The sequence below is a fragment of the Lissotriton vulgaris genome, chromosome 12, assembly GCF_964263255.1.
Source record: "Lissotriton vulgaris chromosome 12, aLisVul1.2, whole genome shotgun sequence".
NCBI lineage: Eukaryota > Metazoa > Chordata > Amphibia > Caudata > Salamandridae > Lissotriton > Lissotriton vulgaris.
The window spans coordinates 749,337,043-749,362,278 of NC_141700.1; the positions used below are offsets into that span (position 1 = coordinate 749,337,043).

The following is a 25,236-nucleotide window of genomic DNA, read 5'->3' on the forward strand; positions in this document are numbered from 1 at the left end:
TTTTTTGGGCACCCAAACTTTCTGCCAAATAAATAAGAGGGGTCATGTAAACATTAAAAAGCAGCGGGCTCAAAGTCGACCCCTGCGGGACACCTGTTTCCACTAAAGAGTGGTGAGGAGGCATCCATACTTGCTGGAAGCGGTCCGTAAGAAATGACTTGACCCAGCATAAAGCCGTACCCGAGATGCCAATATCAGACAGCCTGGAGAGTAGCTGGATGTGGGGTACCGTGTCGAACGCGGCAGAGATGTCCAATAAAATTAGAGCCGCCCTGCCGCCCTTATCCAGACATACCCTTATGGCCTCGGTAACTTCCACAAGCACAGTCTCCGTGCTAAACGAAGTTCGGTAGCCAGATTGGGTGGGATGTAATGCCCCCGAACACTCCACGAACTTCTCCAGCTGTCTGAAAACGGCCTTCTCGCAGACCTTAGCTAGAGCTGGGAGCAAGGAAATAGGACGTTAATTGGAGGGGAGAAGTGGGTCAGCCGAGGGTTTCTTAATCAAGGGGAGGAGCTTAGCCTGTTTCCATTGGTGGGGCATCACACCTGATTGCAGTGAATCGTTGACCAAGGCCACCACCATAGGAGCAATAACTTCCGCCACTCCACTAAGGACCCTTGCTGGACAGGGATCCACAGGGGATCCAGATTTTAATAATTTTAAGATGGCCTGCATATCTTTCGTCTCAACTGGATCAAAGGTGTTTAGGAATTGGGAAGGGTTATCACAGTCCTGGACCGCAGGAGTGGGAGAAGACCAAGCCCGGGCGGGTCGCTTAAGGCTGGCCTGAATGTTTCCGATTTTTTCAATAAAGAAAGTGGACAGCTTTTCACACCAGCCAGGAGAAGAGGGTGCTGAGGCGGTTTTTGCCACTGTGGATGTAAAGCTCCGTACTATTGCAAAGATTTCTCTGCTATTATTCTTAGCCTTGGAGATTCTAGCCGCAAAGAAATCACCTTTGGCAGACTTGAGGGCGGCATAATACTCTTTTTGTGCTGCTCGGAGTTCCATCTTGGCTAATGGACAATAGTCCCACCGCCAGGCCCGTTCCTTGGACTTACAGCCAAGTTTTAAAATGTTTAAATGCACCGTATACCAGGGTGAGGAAGGGGAGTTTCTAGAACGCCGATTTCCTAGTGGTTGGGGGAGAGATTCACTATTAGAGCTCAGCCATGTTGAAACATTTTCGACTGCTCCCTCTAAATTAGTGGCCATGGCGGGACAAGATTGCGCCAATGCAGTGTTCAGGGCAGGGATGCTAATTTTAAGGGGGGAGGGCCCAGATGCTCTTTTCCCGATATACGTGGACTACCAATGTCCCAGGTAAAGCAGACCAAAAAGTGGTCCGACCAGGTGACAGGGTGTGGAGCTTCTAGTGACAGACTGAAGTTGGAGTAGACAAGGTCTAAAGAATGGCCCCCAGAGTCTAGTCTAGTCTAGTCTGGATATTTATATTGCACAGACATATCACATCCCAAGAGGGAGTCTCATGGCGCATGCGGACAATCCCAGAAAAAGAAAGTGAATGATCCTGGAAATGGAGGCCTAACTAAAAGAGCCATGTTTTCAACAACTTTCGAAAACTCATGTGTTTGATGGTTGTACGTATGTTTAGAGGAAGTTTGTTCCATAGAGATGGTGCCATGTAGGAGAAAGCACGTCCGCCATTTCTAGTGGTTTGAACTCTAACTGGCGTGAGCTGGAACTTAGAGCTTGATCTCAATTGTCGACCAGGCTGGTACCATGTCAATTTTCGGTTCCAGTATTTTGGTCCTGTGCCGTACATATGTTTATGAACCAAACACATGGTTTTAAAAATGGCTCTTTTTTTAACAGGGGGCCAATGTAAACTTTTTAGGCATGGCAGGGAAGGGGATCGTCTTGGTAGGCCCAGAATCAGACGAACAGCAGTGTTTTGAACAACTTGTAATTTCCTGATATGGCACTCATTTATGGCAAGCAGAAGAGAGTTACCATAATCTAACCTATTTATCATAAGGCCCTGAACTAGGATTCTGCGTGCTTCCATTGGTATCCATTTGAAAACCTTGCGTAGACTTCGCATGATTCCAAAGCAGGTGCCAACGGTGTGGTTTACATGGTCCTTCATGGATAATTTATTATCCATGTGGATTCCAAGGTTGCGGACTGATTCCTTTGGGAGGGGGCATTCCCCCATTTCCGAGGGCCACCAATCATGGGTCCAATGTACACTAGCTTGGCCAAATGTCATTATTTCGGATTTAGCACCATTCAGTTGTAGATGATTCAAACTCATCCAATTTTTTACCTGCACCAGGCATTTTTTAAAGCGCTTTTTGGTGTCATTTATGTCAGGGCCAAGGGTAACTAGTATTTGCGTGTCATCCACATATGATAACACGTCAAATCCATATGCCCTGATGAGATTAGCTAGAGGGGCCAAATAAACGTTAAAGAGCGAAGGGCTGAGGATGGAGCCCTGAGGCACACCCCTTGTAACTGGCCGGGTACTAGCTAAGGTTTCATCTGTTTGCAGTGTCGTTGTTCGATTTGACAAATAGCTGATAAACCATCTTAAAACCTGCCCTTTGACACCACACTCCCACAGTCTTCTGATCAAGATCTGATGGGAGATGGTGTCAAAGGCAGCCGATAGATCTAAAAGTACCAGAATGCACGATTGACGTTTGTCAAGGGCAAATCTGATATTGTCGGTAACCTCAATCAGGGCTGTTTCCCTGCTGTGGGCAGCACAGAAACCTGACTGAGAGGAGTCGAGTAGATTGTTCTTCTCGAGATAGCCTATCAGCTGTTCATTAACAAATGCCTCTAGTACTTTCCCTGAAAAGGGTAGCAAGGAGATGGGGCGGTAGTTTGAGAAAGTATTTAGTGAGTGGGTGGAGCTAAGTACCTGCTGGGATAGGAGAGTAAGATTGCAGAGGTCACACAGGTCCTTCACTCCAGATGCAGAAGGGGTGTCTACATTGATGTTGAAATCCCCCAGCATCAGAAATTTGGGGAACCTCATTGCTCTCTGTGTCACCACTTCCTCCAGAGATTTAAGAAACATACCTGGGGGGCGAGGGGGCCGGTAAACCCGTATTCCTCCCAATGTAAAATGTGGAGAAAAAGCTATGGAGAACTCCATACCTTCTCCCTCAGAAATTTCCCCTGTACTCTCCTTTAATAGAGACCACTTGTCCCTAAGAATCACTGCTAAGCCACCACCTCGGCCGGAACTGCGGTCGAGGCTGGTTATCTTATACCCTCGAGGGGTCCTCCGCATGTTTGACCAAAGAGCGTGCATTGATGAGGGCTGCACGAATGTTGGAATGAGGGTTGATGTCGGGCGGAGGGGATGAGGAAGGACATGAGCTCCTGAATTGAATATGGCAGTCAGGGCAGATTCGGGACATTGAATATAGTGCCTCCCATTGCGTGCTATTACTGCAGGGGCTTTTATTAAATGAGAGTAGTGACTCTCAACTATAGCTAATCAGTGGGTCCCCAGAACCGGCCCTCGTAGAGCCAGCATTTCAGGCCCTGTGCGCTGTCGGAGCGCGGACGGGCGCAGACGGGCTTACCTTAGGCGCACCTTCGGCGCGCCATGGACGCGCCCGCTGCGCCCGTCAGCTGCGCTCCCGAAAACACAAGTGCCCTTTATGCCCTGCCTCCCCAGAAGCGCTAGACCACTAACTCCGGCCTTGCTCCAGGAAAAACACAGCCCAATATGGCGCCTCACCCTCCACACAAACGGCACACTCAGCCGCGGTGGAACGGGGCGAGGGAGGCCACAGGAGGAGCGAAAATGTAAAAAAAGATGCTTTTGGCAGTATAAAAGATTAAAATAGTGCACAGAGTGGTGAGTGACAATTTTAAAAAGTAATTATGGCACCAGCATCTAAATCATGCCTACCCTCTCTGTAGTGACTGAACAAGCTTAGCTGGTAATAGCAAGCTCCAAGAAGAAATTGCTCACACTAGCACAGAGTCCCCCCAGCGAACTTCAGGAGCTGCCACCAACCTGAGAGTTCACCACGAGCCCTGCGCTGCTTGTCCCTTTATGCCCTGCCTCCCCAGAAGCGCTAGACCGCTAACTCCGGCATCGCTCCAGGAAAAACACAGCCCAAGATGGCCCCTCGCCCTCCACACAAACGGCACACTCAGCCGCGGTGGAACGGGCGAGGGAGGTCACAGGAGGAGCGAAAATGTAAAAAAAGATGCTTTTGGCAGTATAAAAGATTAAAATAGTGCACAGAGTGGTGAGTGACAATTTTAAAAAGTAATTATGGTGCCAGCATCTAAATCATGCCTACGCTCTCTGTAGTGACTGAACAAGCTTAGCAGGTAATAGCGAGCGCCAAGAAGAAATTGCTCACACTAGCACAGAGTCCGGGTAACATATGATGGAGCAAAATATTGCGTGGGTGGGAACTGGGGGGCTCAAATTATTGCCACTGTTGAGGGAGATTTTTGATATCAAAAAATCATTTTATTGAAAGAAGCAACTAAGTGTGATAGTCCTGGACAAAAATTAACATACATTTCATCTTGAGTTTGACATTAACCAGAAGGACAGTCTCTAGACTGTTAAATACTTTATTGCATGATTTAAAAAAAAGCATTGCAAATACAAAAGATAAAATGAAAAACTTGTATATTATACAATTGAGCCCCAATTCCTGTAATAAAAAAGAAAAAATGCCCGGCCACTCACATGTCCGAAATAGGTACATTGCCATGGATGAGTGTATGTTAAGTCCCAGAATTAGCCAGCTTATACGCCAATCCCCTATTATTTGGTAGGAGTTTTTTTTTTAGCTTTCAAACAAATTTCCATGTGTATAAGTGCCCGCAAGGAAGCTTGTCCAGCTATTGTGGAGGTCTTGAAGACCGTGTAACTGCCTGAGGAGGCGGGAGACTTGTCCCCTCCCCCAGTTTTTTTGCTGCTTGGTCCATAAACCTTACTAGTGCGCAGTTCCGCGGATCAAAACATGCCAATACTGCAGCTCTACATGATCAGACCGCCTTGATGTTCCAGCCCCTCCATAGAAGGGACCTTCTTTCCTTCAAGAGGGTTGGACACAGGCATAAAACATGAATTATGTCTTCCCTATGATGGCCGCAAAGGTTCCTGGTTCTTGGGCATGATCTCTTTTCCATTTGGGAAGGTGGCAAGACAACAGGATCACCCCAAATCCTAATTTTAAGAAGCATAGTTTAGTGTTTGCACTGAATGGTAAAGTTAAATTGCTCTGAGGAGACAACTGATCGTATGATATAAGGGTCATCCAACCGTGGCTTCTACTTGCAAGACTTGCCTTGTCTTCCATGGATGAGAGCTTTTTTGCGCTTATTTTTGCTAACCTTTTGAACTCATTTTGGCTGACATGTGCGTTCCATACATCACTCAGACATAAGATTTTTAGCCCGTTTTTCACGTAGCAGTGCCTCGCTAGCCATCGTTTTGTAATCAGGTTGGCCCATAGATGTTGCGCTAGGCTGCCATCCTTTGACATCCTCAGTTTGTGGCAGCTCACTAGAAAGGACATCGTGCTGCCCAGTGATTCTTTACAGATTCAGAATTCCAGCCTGATTTGTGCTGGGGACGTGTTTGGTGGTAGCTGGAAGACTGTTCTAAAGATTTTTGCTATGATTTTTTTTAATTGGCCGCTGCCCAAACCTTTTAGCGCCTCGCTTCCGTTTGTCAAAGTTGGAATGATTTTTGCCTGTGCCACCTGGAGTATTGAAGCGAACGTTGGACCGACTAAATTCCTGCCAATAGAGCTGACTTAAATTCACCAGTGGAAAGCCAGTGAGGAGTCCCAACATGGAGCTCACTAGTCTTAAAATGAATAAACATCTGACTTTAAGATCAAGAGTGGTACTCATATACAACTGCATGTGATATCTCTTAGCTGTTCTACACAATGGATAGAGACAACTTATTTGTAAACAATGCTAGTACTCTGATCCGCCTCCAAGAAATGTGTAATCTATATATTCTTGAAACAGCTTTTAAAATGATACTTTGTTTGAGAGGTTTGTAAATCAGAATCTTTAAGACCCAATATTTCCGCAGCAGTAATAGTTAATCTGGTGAATATATAAGTATTTCCTACATTATTAGGTTCAGCAGAAATAAAGGATCACAGGGTCTTGTGGCAGCTTGGTTAATATTCCCCCAAGTCTGGATAATGTAGACTGAACCGTAACCAATTACAGGTGAATGTATACCATAACTAACATAGCCAGCAGTAGAAACTCTTAACAAGCATCAATTATCAGATGAAATGTAGCAGTAATAACTGAGGGCAATTGAAGTGGCTTTACTGCATTGTACTTTAACTTGTTCTTTTGTGCTAAGATGTGCTCCAGAGAGCATGCCTAAGTAAATATATTTCTGAAAAATTTCAAATGTGACTTTATCTATGCTCCAAGTTTAGGACTTTTTTAACAAATAACCTTCTAAAGACCATAACTTGGAGATAATGATTGTTTGAAAATCGCTATAGATCCGGCAACTACCACTAGAGTCCTATAGGAGTAGGATCTAACAAACCAATGTCAGCAGCATACATTAGGATATTCAATGATCTTCCCTCAATTTTTGTGGGGGTAGCACTCAGCAGTTAGCTCGCCTAGGTGCACTGGGAACAAGGAAGAAACCAAAACACACCCCTGCTTCTGACCTTTTTTTACATATAACCATTCATGTGGTAGAGCTAAATTCATTGGCAGAACCGTTTTCTGGCCCCTTTTCTGTTTACCAGTGTGTACATCCTACAATGTTTTGAACAAAGGTAATAATAATCCCTGTGTTGTCAACTTAGCAGATAACAGTGAGCACTCCACGTCATTAATCGATGAAGAACAAATGAACACTGTCAGAGATAAGCAGGCCTATAACAGTTTACCAGAGTTTAAAAAGATGTAATATGTATTTTGTGTACAATTTACCAGCTGCACCCAAAAGCAAAGAGTATTCATATGGTCCTTTCTTATATACGGGCAATACTAGGCTTCCCCTCCTTGACTTCATTTATTATGCAAACATTAAATACACAAACATTGAGTACCAGGTCTAAAAACATGAATTTGGGTTAATTTGAATTATTGTGATCAGAAACCTATCAGGTCCTTGAACCTGCGGGGATTTAGCAGATTGAATTAATTTAGTCACTACATTTTCTGCACAAAGTAGATGTTGATTAATGATACATTTCTTAATAATAGGAAACTGATTATTAACCAGGTAATAGGAATGGACAACATATTACTCTTTAAAATATTTTTAAGCTTAACTGAAATAATCTCTTTGGCACATTCTTTCCTATTGATTTCCATACAAAGTGCCAACATTCTCTAAAATTTCCCTTACTAAATGGTATGTTAATACAAGGCCTGGCTTGTACAGCTTGATTTTCCTCTTTTCAATGAGACAAAATACTAAATTATCACTTTGAAAGTCCAGTTATAATGTTGAAATATTGTGTGTCGGTTAGAGTTCTGACAATAAGGACTGTCAGCATATCTAGGACATTGTTCACAAAGAGGATCAGTGGTCAGGTCCAGTAAATCATGAAGCCATACTTTAATCATTCTCACAGAGCTGCCATCCAACTTAATTTCCACTTGTGTAAAACCCTGGCACCTTCACAGTGCTTTTTTATGATATGGCCACAATTAAATTTTATTGAAACAAGTCATAAATTGTGATCACTCCTGGCTTTTCTAGCTAAATGTGTAGAAAAAAACCCATAATCAACTATTGAGGAAACACAACCTTTGGACTAGGTACAGAGGCCTGGAGATCTAACTTCGGTTTGACCGTTTAATAATACTTAATTCAACTTATATGCCCATTGCAGTAAAAGTGAAGCTGCTGGTCTGCTTGTTCCAGTGATAATACATATTTAAAACATATTTATTCATAACAAGGTTTCATTCTCAAACACAAAGTTATGCCTTTATTTCTCCTCTAGGTCCCTCTCTCTTTGTGCATTCCCAGTTGTCCTATTGGATTCAGAAAATCTGCTCGAGAAGGAGAGCCCATCTGCTGCTTCCAATGTGTGCCATGCCCTCAGGGAGAGTTTTCTAACCAAACTGGTAGGTAGCTGGAAGCACTGAGATCCGAATACAGGAATGGTCCAAGTGTGATGGTGAATGTCCTCTTAAATCTCCCATGTCTTCTTGCTATTTTAGATTCCACTGAGTGTTCCAGCTGCTCCTGGGATCAGTGGCCCAACAAGAAACAAGACAATTGTATTAAAAAGGCAATAGAGTTCCTCTCGTATCAGGATGTCCTTGGAGCCACCATGGCAGCTGTCAGCATCTTCTTATCACTGATGACCTCTGCCATTCTGGGACTTTTCATTATTTATAGGAACACCCCCGTTGTCAAAGCCAACAACCGCTCCCTCAGCTACCTCCTTCCCTTATCCCTTATCCTGTGCTTTCTCTGCTCATTGGCGTTCATTGGTTACCCCACGAAAGAGAAATGTCTCCTCCGCCAGGCCGCATTTGGCATTAATTTTGCTTTTTGTGTCTCTTGCATTTTGGGCAAAACTATCATGGTGGTCATTGCATTCAATGCCACTAAACCCAGTAGTAACATAAAGAGGTGGGCTGGACCTCAGCTGTCTTTTAGGATTGTCAGTGTTAGTACACTACTTCAGATTCTTCTATGCTTGTTTTGGTTGATTTTCTCACCTCCTTTCTCACAATATAACACACATGCACAACTTGGAAAGATTATAATTGAATGCAATGAGGGGTCTCCTGTTGCTTTCTGGTGCATGCTGGGATATCTCGGGATTCTATCCACTATCAGTTTCATTGTGGCCTTTCTTGCCAGAAAACTGCCCGATAGCTTCAACGAGGCTAAACTGATCACTTTCAGCATGCTCACCTTCCTCAGTATTTGGATCTCTTTTATTCCCGCCTATTTGAGCACTCATGGAAAGTACATGGCGGCCATGGAGGTCTTCGCTATCTTGGCTTCCAGTTCTGCATTGATTTTCTGCATATTTGTCCCAAAATGCTACATTATCCTGTTGCGATCAGAGATGAACACAAAACAATACCTAATGGGCAGGGGAACCAATCCTAGGAAGAAACTGTAATAAATCTAGAGTGTCCTTAATGTCTTGTACGTCATCTTGTTTCCTTTGTAGTATATGTAGCTTGCTACTGGCGTATGTCGGACATTCGTTTGAAGCATTTTATAAAGACCTTTACTGTCTCCAAAGAATAGAATTATTCAGGTGGCAATATGGGTTTCTGCATGGGAACATGGCATCATTCTGTGCCTGAAACATATTCCAAGATAATCAGAGTGGCAAACTATGGAAGAAATTAAAACAGCATCAAAAGAACTGGAACAAAGTAGTCTGTGAACAAGTCAGTCATTATTTTTGATAGCATCACCTGAATTTTATTATGTTGAATTTCACTTTTGCAGCTGATGCAAAAGATAACACATCCACTTGGAACAAATGTATAAGTAATGCATTGACAGTGATGGATAGGCATGGTACCATATTCAGTTTGATCGAAAGTAGACATATTGACTGATAGATCGCTGAGATAACACATCTACTGTGAGCAGAATTCAAGATAACACATTCAATGAGAGTGACAGTAGAGATATCAGAACCACTGATCAATAGTGTAGATAATGCAGGCACTGTGATTCAAAGTAGAAATAGCACATCACTTATGATCAATACTAGAGGTATCAGATCCCCTGCGAACCAGACTAGCGATAATATATACACTGTGGTCGATAGTAAGATAAGATACCTACTGTGATCATAATCACTGTCATAATAAAGATAATAATAATACAGTAATCTTCTGAATCTCCTTCATTTGGCCCAGGTCATTCACTGTGGAAAGAGGGGTTAAAGGTCGCATTGGGGGTTAAATACATGAGGAAACAGAAGAGCACAGCAGTAGAGCATTGAGGCAAAACCCCTGCCACGAAGTAAACTGCATACACACAGCCAGTGATTATCTTCCAATAAGACAAGGCAGGCCCACCCCGATTAGCCCTGCTCAGTCATACGACTCATGTCACCCACTGCATCATGCCAAAGGGGGGAAAATATAATGACCTTTCTTGATTGGGCATTATAAGATCAATAGGAGAGGGGAGCAAGGGCCTAAACTCTGAGTTCTTGAGCCATGCCTTTCAGTACATGATAATTGTGAAGGGTGGGAAAACAGTTTCTGTTGTTCAAGGCGGGGAAGTTTCCAGGCCTATTGTCTACCCCTATTCCCGCCTTCAAGAAGGTTGATAACAGTAGGATTCATATATCTCCCACTGCGCTAAGATCAAACTGAGTGCTCCAGTCTGAGGCTGCCTCAGTCTGCAGGCAGCATCACTTCACAGAAAGTTTGTGTCTGGACCCAAACCATTCCACTTTCTTCAAGTTTCAAGTTCTTCATGACAAATGAGGGGAGTGCTCCGCAGAGTATTCGAAGGACTGCTGTTGGTCAAGGGCAGGTTTGGCTTGACACTGCAGCCAGTGTCCCAAAGGTGAGAGGACATTACCCGAAGTCTGCACTTCCTTCTGCAGGAGCTGATGGTTTGACTAGTGGCAGGAATCCCGCCTCCCCGCTGAGAGATTGATGGAGTCTGAGAAGAGACTATCCAGGGGAAGATGCCCAATGTGTGTCTGGCCTGAGGTATACGCAAAGAAAGCAGACTGCCTAGACAGCAAAGCCAGGAGTGACCTGTACCTCAGAGAGTCTCCTGGCCTCTATGACATTTTCAGCAAGAACAGGAAAGGTCTATGTGCATCACACATTAACCCAACGAGGGTTTCTTCTACCTTGCCATGTCCATCAGCCCAAGTCAGGCGACCTCTGCCTTGCCATGTGTATAAGTCAGGTCATAGCTGCATTTGCCTTGCTGTGTGTCCTGGGTCAGGAATACTCATGCAACTCGCTTTTTTCTAACATGGTGAATAAATGGTTTGATGAAGGCTGACTGGCTAAACTAACTTGTACATGCTTCACAAGGGTTTGCTTGGTGAGAGACTACATCAGAATATCATCAATACAGGCTACAGTTCATACATTGAATAATCCCCAAAGCTCGTCATTGACAAAGGACTAAAAAGCTGCTAGGACATCATGCAGGCCAAGAGATATTACCTGGTGAACGAACAGATCTGAACTGTGTCTTGATGAAGTCTTCCATTCATCTATAGCCTGAACAGACAATGACTCGCAATCTTCCCAGAGGACAGCCTTTGTATTAACCTCGATTTGCAACTCTGGCTTAGTACATGAGGCCATCAGTTACTTGATAAAATGTTTGTAAAATGAGAGGATGGAAACATGTATCCCTGCCTAAATGCACCAATTTGCCAACTCTACCCACAAAGATTCTTGTAGCAGAGATGAAGAAGAGCATGTGCATTGAAAATACATTTAAAATAAGTGTTGTGTTGTACATGACAATAATCTTGAGCTCCCAGACAACTACCAGGCCCAGATGGGACATGCAAGTGCATACCTTCAAGGAGGGGTTTGTGGTGTAACACCCCCGAAATGCATTCTTGGCTTGATAGTTGGGTATGTGGCCCTGAGTCAGTATGTATGTACATATTTATTGTTTGATTATTTAAAATCTTCCAATATTTTTTTTAAATGACAATTCATATTACAACAATATATATCTAACTAACTTTGGGATAAAAATATACATTATTAAATTGATCGAAATCATCCATATATATAATATTGTAACACTTATAAACATTAACCTCATAGTACAGATAAAATACTAATTAATAACGTGAATTTCTTTCTTATCGATAATATAAAATTTGAAAAAGCCAAGTTCAAAACGATGTCATTTGATTGTAGACATCTCATAAGCGCTTTCCTACAGGACCGAATTCCGCGAGTGGTAAAGTTGGGCAGATGTACAGCAAATGGATAATGTTTTCTTCTCCCTTTTTACGATAATGGCAAGGCATCCGTACTGCTGTTCGTAGCCATGGTATATCATGACAATATCCAGGGAAACGGCCAAAATGAGCTTTAAAATAAATATTTTTTAGGTTCAAAGACCAAGGAGTCTCTATATATGATTGAGCCTTCATTAAAGTGTACCCGTTCATTAGTGGCCGTGCATGGGTCCTTTTTACAAAGATATCCTTGTTTTTATACAGCGATAGATGGTTTGTTATTTTATTAATAGTCTTTTTAATGATTCTATAGTATTAGGCATGACCCAGATCGCATGCGCTGCAATCTATTTAGAGTATTTCCATATTCAGTGTGACAGAAATGGGGGACACAGTCTCCTTCGTCATCCTGTATTCCACAAACTAACGAATTAAGCTTATCACAAGGGTGAGCATTAAAATCCCCAAACCAGATTATATTACAGGGTTTGCTGGATTTATCCTGTAACTCAATGACATCTCTTTTCAGAGTTGCCAACACTGATGCTTGATTACTTCCAAAATTGTTATTGTAGTAATTAATAAGAAGTCAGTAATAATCCAAACTGTGTTCAATTAAAATAATGTGATAATAAGGAGACTCATTCAAAAATACCTTCACCTTAAACAGTAGAACATTAGAGAACAATGACAGAAGACCGCCCTTAGCCCGACCAGCAGATGACGGAACAGCTGCAGTGTGAAGGAAGCGGTACCATGTCAGATATATTGGGTCCCTTTCCCAGGTCTCCTGAAGACACACTATATCACTAGAAGTCATCAGGGAAAGCCATTCATTATTAGACCTTTTTTGGTTACAACCAGCAATGTTCCAAGACATAGCCAAAATGAAACCAATAGAATTCCCTCGAGATGTCAGGCACTGGGACAAGTTAGAACTGCTTTCACGTCTGACTAAGGTTACTGCAGAGGTGATAGAAGTAATAGTGTGCAAAGGAGACCTTTTGTGCAAGTCTAAAGCAACATTCCCCCTAATTGTCATAGACTGAGAATCCAGTCAGTCACAGACAGACAGGCCTTCTAATGCAGCAAATCTATTTCTTAAAGAAAGTGGGGGAACTGGAGTAGGGGGAGATTGATTGAACAGGTGGCGAGGAGGCTTCCAAATAGTTTGCCAACTAAGATGTGGGAACTGTGGGAACTGTGGAAAAGAATAAGGTTTATAAAATAAACCAAGAGGTAGAACAAATATTTCTAAATGAAAAATGAAGGCATATTTGGTAGAATTGATAATAAATCACCCTCAACATGGCAACGAATAAAATTTACTACGATAGAATCACCTTTAATAGTTTTAGGGACTCTCCCTACCCAGCATACCCTCCTTGCCATGATGTTATTAGGATAAACATTAGAACTTTCACCTAAACATTTGGATAACCAATGAAGCAATTTAATTATTAGCTACTCTGTATTTTTTAATGTATTAGAATTAGGTTCAGGGACATTAACTAGAACCATAACATACAGACAAGCAGCTGGAGGGAGATCCAATGTTGACTTAGGCTTCCCAAATTCATCTTGATGCTGAGAAACACCCTACTCGAGCTTAAAGACTGAGACCCTCCCTGTGGCCCTTGCTCCAGACAAATTGCAGGTATAGGCCATCTCAAGCTGGTCATAAATGTCTAAAGGGGATCACGAATATTTCAAATGACATTATGGCATCAGTAAGAACTTTCCATTCTCACCTCCAAAGCAGGCCAGTGGAGCCTAAGGAAGTGCTCTACCATCATTCAAAGGGGACTAAGAATGGGGCCAAGCACGCAGAAGAGTACTGGGAGTTTCAGAGGGATGCCTTGTGTCTTATATCAGGGGCTCGTAGAAACCATTAATGCCCTAAATGCCATGACCTCCACTCATTCACTTTGTAGCACCTCCCACCTTCTCCACCTTCTGCACCAAACACTGACCCAATTGTTTGAAGAAGGCTAGTTTGTGCCAATCACGAGCTTTTTAGGTCTAACCACTCTACTTTCACCTTTATTTTGTACGTTGTTCATGCAGGCCAAGAGACATTACCTGGTAGACGAACAGATCTGAACTGTGTCTTGATGAAGTCTTCCATTCATCTATAGCCTGAACAGACAATGACTCGTAATCTTCCCAGAGGACAGCCTTTGTATTAACCTCGATTTGCAACTCTGGCTTAGTACATGAGGCCATCAGTTACTTGATAAAATGTTTGTAAAATGAGAGGATGGAAACATGTATCCCTGCCTAAATGCACCAATTTGCCAACTCTACCCACAAAGATTCTTGTAGCATAGATGAAGAAGAGCATGTGCATTGAAAATACATTTAAAATAAGTGTTGTGTTGTACATGGCAATAGTCTTGAGCTCCCAGAGAGAACTACCAGGCCCAGATGGGACAGGCAAGTGCATAGCTTCAAGGAGGTGTTTGTGGTGTAACACCCCCGAAATGCATTCTTGGCTTGGTAGTTGGGTGTGTGGCCCTGCGTCAGTATGTATGTACATATTTATTGTTTGATTATTTAAAATCTTCCAATATTGTTTTTTAAGTGACAATTCATATTACAACAATATATATCTAACTAACTTTGGGATAAAAATATACATTATTAAATTGATCAAAATCATCCATATATATAATATTGTAACACTTATAAACGTTAACCTCATAGTACAGATTAAATATAAATTAATAACGTGAATTTCTTTCTTATGGATAATATAAACTTTGCAAAAGCCAAGTTCAAAACTATGTTGTTTAATTGTAGACATCTTATAAGCGCTTTCCTACAGGACCGAATTCCACGAGTGTTAAAGTTGGGCAGATGTACAGCAAATGGATAATGTTTTCTTCTCCCTTTTTACGAAAATGGCATGGCATCCGTACTACTGTTCGTAGCCATGGTATATCATGACAAGATCCAAGAAAAAGGCCAAAACGAGCTTTAAAATAAATATTTTTTAGGTTCAAAGACCAAGGAGTCTCAATATATGATTATGCCTTCATAAAAGTGTACCCGTTCATTAGTGGCCATGCATGTGTTCTTTTTACAAAGATATCCTTGACTTTATTCAGCAATAGATGGTTTGTTTTTTTATTAATCGTTTTTTAATGATTCTATAGTATTAAACATGTCCCAGATCTCATGCGCTGAAATCTATTTAGAGTATTACCATATTCAGTGTGACAGAAATGGGGGACACAGTCTCCTTCGTCATCCTGTATTCCACAAACTAACGCATTAAGCTTATCACAAGGGTGAGCATTAAAATCCCCAAGCCAGATTTTATTACAGGGTTTGCTGGATTTATCCTGTAACTCAATGACATTTCTTTCCAGAGTTGCCAACACTGATGCTTGATTACTTCCAAAATTGTTATTGTACTAATTAATAAGAAGTCAGTAATAATCCAAACTATGTTCAATTAAAATAATGTGATAATAAGGAGACTCATTCAAGAATACCTTCACCTTAAACAGTAGAACATTAGAGAACAATATCAGAAGACCGTCCTTAGCCCGACCAGCAGATGACGGAACAGCTGCAGTGTGAAGGAAGCGGTACCCAGTCAGATATATTGTGTCCCTTTCCCAGGTCTCCTGAAGACATACTATGGGGCACATGCATCAAAGCCTTTTGCGATCGCAAACGGTGCGATTAGCAAAAATCGGCCGTTTGCGATCGCAAAATTTGCTTTTGGGGTGCATCAAGGGTCAAGGCCCTCGCAATTTGAGAATTCGCAATTAATTGCGAGTTCTCAAATTGCGATAGCATTTAAGGAATCTCATTTTGCGATTCCTTAAATGCAATGCATGAAAGTTAAAAAATCTGCGATTTTGCATATAGAGGGAGCAAATTACCATGAAGTTCAACTTCATGGTAATTTGCAAAAACTTTGAAAAATGCACTTTTGTGCATTTTTCAAAGTTTCATATTGCGCACACACATGCCCTAATTGCGCGAATTGTGAATCGCAAATTGAGAATGTCTTCCCATTCATTCCTATAGGCCTCTAGACCAATAGGAATGAATGGGGTTGTATTCCTTAATTGCGACTCACAATTTGCGAGTCGCAATTAAGGAATATTTAGAAATCGCTATTTTTTAGCGATTTCTTCATGCATAGGCTTTTGGGATTCCTTAATTGTGATTCCTTAACAATCGCAATTAAGGAATCGCAAAAGCCAACATTGATGCATGTGCCTGTATATCACTAGAAGTCATCAGGGAAAGCCATTCATTATTAGACATTTTTTGGTTATAACCAGCAATGTTCCAAGACATAGCCAATATGAAACCAATAGAATTCCCTCGAGCTGTCAGGCACTGGGACAAGTTAGAACTGCTTTCACGTCTGACTAAGGTTACTGCAGAGGTGATAGAAGTAATAGTGTGCAAAGGAGACCTTTTGTTCAAGTCTAAAGCAACATTCCCGCTAATTGTAATAGACTGAGAATCCAGTCAGTCACAGACGGACAGGCCTTCTAATGCGGCAAATCTATTTCTTAAAGAAAGTCAGGGAACTGGAGTAGGGGGAGGTTGATTGAACAGGTGGCGAGGAGGCTTCCAGATTGTTTGCCGACTAAGATGTGGGAACTGTTGCAACAGTGGAATAGAGTAAGATTTATAAAAGAAACCCAGAGGTAGAACAAATATTTCTAAATTAAATGGAGGCATATTTGGTAGAATTGATAATAAATCACCCACAACATGGCAACTATCAAAATGTACTTCGATATAATCACCTTTGATAGTTTTAGGGGCTCTCCCTACCCAGGATACCCTCCTTGCCATGATGGTATTTGGATAAACATTAGAACTTTCACCTAAACATTTGGATAACCAATGATGCGATTTATTTATTAGCTTCTCCGTATTTTTAATATATTAGAATTAAGTTCAGGGACGTTAATTAGAACCATAACATATGGACAAGAAGCTGGAGGGAGATCCAATGTTGACTTAGGCTTCCCAAAATCATCTTGATGCTGAGAAACACCCTACTCGAGCTTAAAGACTGTGACCCTCCCTGTGGCCCTTGCTCCAGACAAATTGCAGGTATAGGCCATCTCAAGCTGGTCATAAATGTCTAAAGGGGATCACAAAAATTTCAAATGACATTATGGCATCAGTAAGAACTTTTCATTCTAACCTCCAAAGCAGGCCAGCGGAGCCTAAGGAAGTGCTCTACCATCATTCAAGGGGGAGCAAGAATGGGGCCAAGCACGCAGAAGAGTACTGGGAGTTTCAAAGGGATGCCTTGTGTCTTATATCAGGGGCTAGTAGAAACCATTAATGCCCTAAATTCCATGATCTCCACTCATTCACTTTGTAGCACCTCCCACCTTCTCCACCTTCTGCACCAAACACTGACCCAATTGTTTGAAGAAGGCCAGTTTGTGCCAATCACAAGCTTTTTAGGTCTAAACACTCTACTTTCACCTTTATTGTGTACGTTGTTTGTGCAAAAGTGTTAAGAAAGGCATTTAGGATGGGTCCAGTGGAATCAGTCTTGTTATGAGTTGGACAGCTTTGCAAACGGTCAAGAGTGGAGAGAGTTGCCGTGCCCCAAATAAGCCTATTGATTACCTTGAATTCCTCTACACTGTGCACTAATATTCCCCCCTGCAGCACTGCACAAGGGAAATGAGGAGGTGGAAGGAGATGAAAGTGGCCCACCAGGAGAAAAGGAGTCTTCAGCACTGTAACTCTTGACATCTTGTAACATTAGATTAGGACACAAAAAATGGCTGTATGTCTCACAAGGACTGTATAATACGTTCCACAATAAGTGACCTCTACAGGGAGCATTTAAACCTGCTGCTTACTAGACAAAACTCTTGTCTCAGGTACCAAGAACATGCTATTTCAAAGCACAAGCTGCGTAGCAACTATGTAACAGCGTGTCTTATGAGTGGGTGATTTTACCTAGGGTAGCACATTTGAAACCAAGACTGAAATAAAGGCTGAAAGCACATCTTGTATATCTGAGTAACAGGTTCTTACTCACGTTTACCCCCTACATGGCAAGTTTTCAAGAGCTGAGCATCTAAATAGACTGGTCGATGCTATGGATGGATTCACCACACTTTGAGGACTCTTCTGTTTCCATAGTGCACTATTTGCCCCTGCACTCTCTGCCTCATAGTGACAATCCTTTGGGCTTTTGAATACATTTTTTATTTTGTTTTATATAGCGCATACAAGACCCGGGGGTATCAGAGCACTTTACAACATACATGAATAGAAAACATAAGCATTAGAGTACAGGGAGTATCATCTAGGATATTGGGGGCCAAAAAGATCGAGGTCGTTGGCCAGATGCATAAAGATGACGGTTGAGGAGGAATTCTTTTAGTTGTCTCTTGAAGATCATGAATGAGGTATTAGTCCTGATGTGGGTAAGGAGAGAGTTCCAGATTTTGGGTTTTTTGGGGCATTCCCAGAGAAAGAGCGGGAGAGGGCTTTTTGTTTATGTCTTTTTGGGGGGATTAAGAGGAGCGAGTTGGAGCTTCTTAAGTTTCTTCATTGCCCAGCTTTTGTGAGTTTGGCAGCGAGGTAGTCCGGTTTGCCTGCGTGCAAGGCTTTATGGGTGAGACAGGCAGTTCGTTTTGAAAGCGCAGCGTGCTTCGATGGGTAGCCATTTAAGGGCCTGTAATGCAGGGGTGATATGGTCGTATTTCTTGGTACCTGAGACCATTCTTACTTCTGTGTTTAGGGTGGCTCTCATGGGGGCTGTGTGTGTTTTAGCTGTCCCAGTTAGTGTGGCATTCCCATAGTCAAGTGTGGACAGAACTAGAGATTGGGTTGCAATTCTTAGGTCATTAGTGGTATGAAAGGTTTGATTTTGTTGAGGAGTTTTAGGTTGTAGAGGGCACCTTTTGCTGTGGATTTGATGTGGGAGCTCATGTTGAGGCTTGGGTCTAGAGAGATCCCCAGTGATTTGACTGGGTTTGCTGGTGTAAGTTTGCAGTTTTGGGAGTCAAGGTTGTTTATCCGTTCTTGGATCTGAGGGGGTTGTTCGTGATTGGAGAAGACAAGGATTTCGTTTTTTTCTTGGTTGAGTTTGAGGTGGTTGAGAATTAGCCAATTTTCTACTTGCGAAAGAGTGGAGTTGAGCGGAGGATGTCATTTAGGGAGAAGATCTCGAGGTACAGCTGGGTGTCTTCAGCATCGAGGTAGTAGGTGATGCTTGCTTGTTTTAGAATGGTAGTGAGTGGTTCCATGTACATGTTGAAGAGTGTGGGGGAGAGGACTGAGCCTTGAGGGAGATCCCCTCCAAACATTGTTCACAAAGCTTTACTAACATAATAAGTGGGTAAAGCATGTAGACATGTTAGAAGCATTGCTTTTATGGGTTTTTGGGGTAAAAACCTTTGCAGACCATTTCTTTGGATTCTGATCCAAGGAGCAGCTTGTAATTAAGAAAACATATGTCATGCAGAAACAGGAAAAGCAGTACTTGTGGCAAACCAGTGGTGTTACATGTTAACATGCTTCAAGAAGGAACAGGTCAGATCATCTGTTTTAATATTTAAAAAAAGGTTGTAACAGGTGAGCAGGGCCCCATACTGTGTGTTTCACAGATGCTCTTCCTTTGCAACTGATCTTAATGAATGGTCTTTAGCAGTGCAAACCTCCCTAACACTAAGAACAGCCACAGGATAGGTAGAAGAAGTACAGGCTTTTTCATAGACATAGAAGGGGGGCAGTAGCACTACAAAATGCCCAGTGAAGGGGAAATAAGCAACTTCTGCTGTTAGCCTTGTTTAAGAAGTTTGAAAACTTCTGTCTCATCAATTGATACATGAACATGATCTTTTTACTCTATATTAACCTAGCACTTACCACATAGAGTTGTGCATCATTGATTTAATGGAACATACTTTTGTATATATCATTGCTGTACCCTCTTAAGATTTATGCTTACATTTTACACACTGTACATGTAAATATGTTGTTTTGCAACTGCAGCATGCAAAATCAAAAATACAAATATTTAACAACACAATCTGTGGTACCTTTACCTGACTCTGGTCAACACCAGAACCACTGATTTCCTCAAACCTCATTTATGTAGCAATTGTCGGAAGATTTGGAAGTTTTTGAGAACTTTCAATTTACAATTGAACTGTATCTCACACCAAGTGCAGGATGTTTTGTAGTTTCTTTCTCATCAGAGTGGTTAATCACCTGCAACAGCAACTAAACAAATCTGGCTCATCCAATGACTACTTTGACATCATATGGTTACAGTTTTCCTAGAATCTTGTCACGGGTGCTGGACCCAGTCACACAAATGTGGTACTTTTCGTAGCGGGGGGAGTGTGGGGCCGATCAGTGGTAGAAATGTTGTGGATCCCCACAGCTTCTGGAACTTTCTCTCACCGAAATGTAAGGAAAACAAGAGATTTTAGGCAAAGTGGAGGTTTGCAGGGTATTCTTGGTATGAAAACATAGTGGGATCCATACAAGTCATATCACCATGATCTCCTCTCAGAATCTAGATTTCAGAAATGTGAGTGTTTGGTAGATATCAATGGGTGGCAGTGGGGCCTGGGCCCAGATTTCCAGTTACTCTCATTCTCATAAAGGTAATTGTTCCAAAATTTGAGGGCAGATTTACTAAGGTAGCATACAATTCGAAGCAGCAAAGAAAGTTGCTGGTGGTTTGTGTGAAGAAGAGAGTAGAAAAACTACTCAGATATGGCTGATCCCTCCTTACTCTGGTGCACTTGAGGCTGCCTAGCACCAACGGCGGCATCATAGTGCAAAGGAGCCTTTGTTACAGCCAGGATTCTTGCTGTGCATAAAGGGTCACCTTACTGCACAAAAACAATCCTTAAATGCATTTTCCTTTTTTCTATGTGTAATGTTGAATGCATAACAAAGAGATATAAAGAATAGATAATTGTCCTTGTTATGCCTTGGTCTGGGAAGCACACTTCTTTAAACTAAACCCATGGTTACTGACCTTAATAGATCTGTGATTGCGTCGAAATCCATGGGTAGATGCATGAGTACAACCACATTCCACCCATAGAATGCCTTCTTGATGCAAAGTAATGCAAGTCATGCACTGCCTTGACTTATTTTTTTATTTTACAAAGCAATGCAAGGTGCCGGAAATCTGCACTTGCTTGGCATTGTATGAATATGCTACCACTAAGACACAAAATTTAGTAAAGCTGCTCCTCGATGTCTGAACATTATGTTCTCTGGGTCTTTTCTATCACAGGTGCTTGGCTGAGTCACAAAAACGACTTACTATTGTATCGAGCAAAGTGGGGGAAAACTGGCGATAGCAATTTTGTGAAGCCCTGCAGCTTCCTGAACTTTCCCTTACAGATATGTGAAGATGTGTGATTTTAGCCAAATTCTAGGGTTTGTTTTGCAAAATGTCCTCTAAATCAATATAGTATGGGGAACCTCAAATTCAGGGCTGTACAAATAACTACTATTCCTAAACTCAGTATCTTGTGAACATTTAAAAAATGCAAAGGTTTCCTTCACAACCATTTTACATTAGTTAGATTTTACTAAAGAAATTGCTCCTTGGTCGGTAAACAATTAAAAATTATTATAAGCTGCAGCTCACTTGTTGGCTCTGGGTAGTGTATGTTATTGAACAATTGGCAAAAACTATATAGCTCTCTTTTTTTAAAAAAAATTTATGCAACGGAGACAAGCACAGCAGCAAAAAAAGATAAACAAGACATCAACATATTACATATTTTTCATTTATTTCTGATTACCAAGGGGAGAAAAGAAAATACTAAATATATTAACAAATATTAAACAATAGAAATACCGCAAATAGGAAAATCAATCCAAATAGCATAACAATTTTGCAGTGACTTTAAGCCCCCAACCTTAGCCAAAGCCTTTTCCCGTTCAAAGACCTCTATAAAAATACACCACCATTCTGTTGCATTACATGGTTTTGGAGAAATCGATGCTCGGACTATGGCCAGTCTAGCAGTAACTATGACTATAGCCATTAATGCACACCTTGATTGACAAAGATCCGTTCTAAAGCCAGGCATTATCTCTTTACTAGAAAGGGTCATGTCCAGTCCGAAACGATTTTTTGAAACAATCATGAGTTCCCGCCAGAAAGCCAATAACTGAGGACATGTGGCAAACATAAGAACAATATGAGGGCCATGTTCCCCACATTTAGGACAGTTCACCCTATTACTGGAGTTTGTCCTCATCTAGCTATCCTGTCAGGTGTATAATACAACATACATATTGTTTTAAATTGCTGAACTCTCAGGTTATTAGACCAAGTGGGTTCTTTAAATGTTGATAATGCTTAATCTAGAGATGTAGAGGTTATTTCTTCAGCAAAAATTACACTCCATTTTCCAGCTAAGTGTGCAAGAGAATCCAATCTAGCCAGACTAAATAGCCGATACCCAGTGCATATTCGATTCTTCTGGAGAGGTTCATGTAAAAATGCCAATAATGGCTGAGATTCCAGCAATTTAAGCCCTTGCGCCCTCACAAAATAATCTCTAAATTGAAAGTACTTATAATAATGTTGACGTGGTATTAAAAAAGTATCCTGGAGATCTTAAAAAGTATGAAAACCTTGACCAACAAAAAGATCTTCTACTTTATCTACTTCAAGACTAGCCCATTGTTTGGCAGTCCTATCCTGAAATATGTCTGGAGTAGTGGATTATCCAACAATGGAAACTTAGTAAAATATATTGGTAAGGAAAACATAGTAGCAATTTCCCGCTAAATAATAATCATACCCCTGAGTGTCTTAAATCATACGCTCTTCAAGTAGTTTGGATCGTGTTTATGGTAAAGAAATCTACAACTAGCATGGCTTCGCAAAAGTTTATGACTAAAATCTTAGTCCCTGTTAGATGGCTACAAAGTCTACTCGTAAAGGAAGCCCAAAAAAAAAGGTTGAAATCAGGAAGTGCAAGACCTCCTTGATTAAATGGATATTTTAAGAATGTAATTGCCCGGCGAGCACGCCTGTATCCCCATATGAAACTGCCTACTACCCTATCTAGTTTCTTAAAAAATAAATTAGACACTTTTAAGGGGATGGATCAAAATAAATGAAGAAATGTGGGAAGAATTGTAATTTCTACGATATTACATCATCCGATTACACTAATCGGTAACTTATGCCAATTCTTAAACTTTTTTGCAACATCGACCAGCAGTGCTTCGTAATTTAATGTAATAATATTTGGAATCTGAAGGGTAATACAAACACCAAGATTAGTTGCTTCTGGAAAACTTCCCAATTTATGACAACTGAAGAACTACCCGCTGACTTGAGGGAAACTGTGAATCCAGAAGTATTGGATTTCACAGGGAAAGACATTGGACTGATTAAAGCAGTATAACCAGTCTGAATTACCTTAAAGGCAAATGCAGTGTAATCAAGAAAACAACCATACTATCTGATTCCAGAAACAATTGCAGGAATAAAAACTGTAATAGAAGACATGATACAGGGGGATTTTATGTGAATTCAATCAATCAGGGTTGGTGAAGCATAACTACTCACCCGTGAGGGTCGTACGGTACTGGGGAGGCTGGCTCTGTAGAGCGGAGAGATCATCCAAAGAGCCAGGTGTTGAGGTCCTTCCGGAACTGGGGCAATGTGGGAAATTGCCAGAGGTGGATGGATAGGATGTTCCAGGCTTTGGCTGCGAGGAAGGAGAATGACTTTCCTCCCTTTCCGATCTTGTTGATATGAGGAACAGTGGCCAGAGAAGGCTGGGCTAATCGGAGGTGTCTTTTGGGTGCATGGAAGGAGAGTTGACTGTTCAGGTATGCGGGCCGGTGTTGTGAAGGGCATTGTATGCATGGGTGAGGATTTTGAAGGTTATTCTTCTTTTGATTGAAAGCCAGTGGAGATTGCACAGGTGTTGGGTGATGTGACTGCGACCGAGGATATTGAAGCTCAGTCTGGCTGCGGCATTCTGGACAGTCTGGAGTTTTCGAAGGAGTTTCTTATTGATTCCGGTGTAGAGAGAGTTGCCCTAGTCCTGTCTGCTACTGATGATTGCATGTGTGACAGCTTTTCTGGATTTGGTTGGGATCCATCTTAAAGTCTTTTGGAGCATGCAGAGGGTGTTGAAGAAGTTTGAGGATACAGCATTGATCTTGCAGTTCATTGTGAGCAATGAGTCTAGTATGATTCCTAGGTTTTGTGTGTGGTCCATCGGGGTAGGGGGATTTCTGAGGGTGGAGGGCCACCAGGAGTGATTCCATTCAGAGGTTGTGGAGCCAAGGATGAGGACTTCTGTCTTTTCTGAGCTGAGTCAGAATTGATTGGGAGATCACGGGTTTATAGAAACCAAATTGGAAGTACAGAATAGTGCAGCACCCTAGAAAGATTAACAGCATAGTTGCTCCATGTTATCCCGTGGGACCAAATCCAGCCACAATATTATTCCAAATTCCATGTCCTGAGAATGGCTTACTGTCATTGATCTTTCTCAGGTTTTTCTTCTCAGTGCCATTATGAAGATAGGCAATTAATGTATTAATTTATTTTTCAGGAGGCAGTTCATTGTGAGCAATGAGTCTAGTATGATTCCTAGGTTTTGTGTGTGGTCCATCGGGGTAGGGGGATTTCTGAGGGTGGAGGGCCACCAGGAGTGATTCCATTCAGAGGTTGTGGAGCCAAGGATGAGGACTTCTGTCTTTTCTGAGCTGAGTCAGAATTGATTGGGAGATCACGGGTTTACAGAAACCAAATTGGAAGTACAGAATAGTGCGGCACCCTAGAAAGATTAACAGCATAGTTGCTCCATGTTATCCCGTGGGACCAAATCCAGCCACATTATTATTCCAAATTCCATGTCCTGAGAATGGCTTACTGTCATTGATCTTTCTCAGGTTTTTCTTCTCAGTGCCATTATGAAGATAGGCAATTAATGTATTAATTTATTTTTCAGCAGACAGTTTTGGCATGGTGCCGAACCCCACAAGGGTATACAGAGAGCCCATCAATTTTTAACCAGATCTTGGAAAAGAATGTGGAGTCATTGCAAATGTCATACAGATCAGTCCTTGTGCAGTACTTAGATGATCTACTTGTCGCATCAAAAACACACGAAGCCTGTAAACAAGATTCCGTTGCATTGTTGGATCACCAGGCCGAAAGCAAACATAAAATGTCACCAGGTAAACTGCAGTCCTGTCAGAAAGAAATTAAATATCTGGGAGACATAGTTGAGAAGGGAGCTAGAAAAGTATCACCAAAGAGAGTGGAAGCAATTCTTCAGATGAATCTACCTTGTACAC

General features: G+C 41.7%; 1 protein-coding gene across 1 annotated transcript in view; it reads left to right on the plus strand.

The window, feature by feature from the left end:
• The window catches only part of LOC147678572 (extracellular calcium-sensing receptor-like), a 69,599-nt gene extending 45,564 nt beyond the window's left edge, over positions 1-24,035 (plus strand). Inside the window, exon 5 of the mRNA XM_086945700.1 lies at positions 23,832-24,035. Within this exon, the coding sequence (XP_086801826.1) occupies positions 23,832-24,035 (204 nt within the window). The remainder of the gene's footprint in view (positions 1-23,831) is intronic.
• The last annotated feature ends 1,201 nt before the right edge of the window (positions 24,036-25,236 follow it).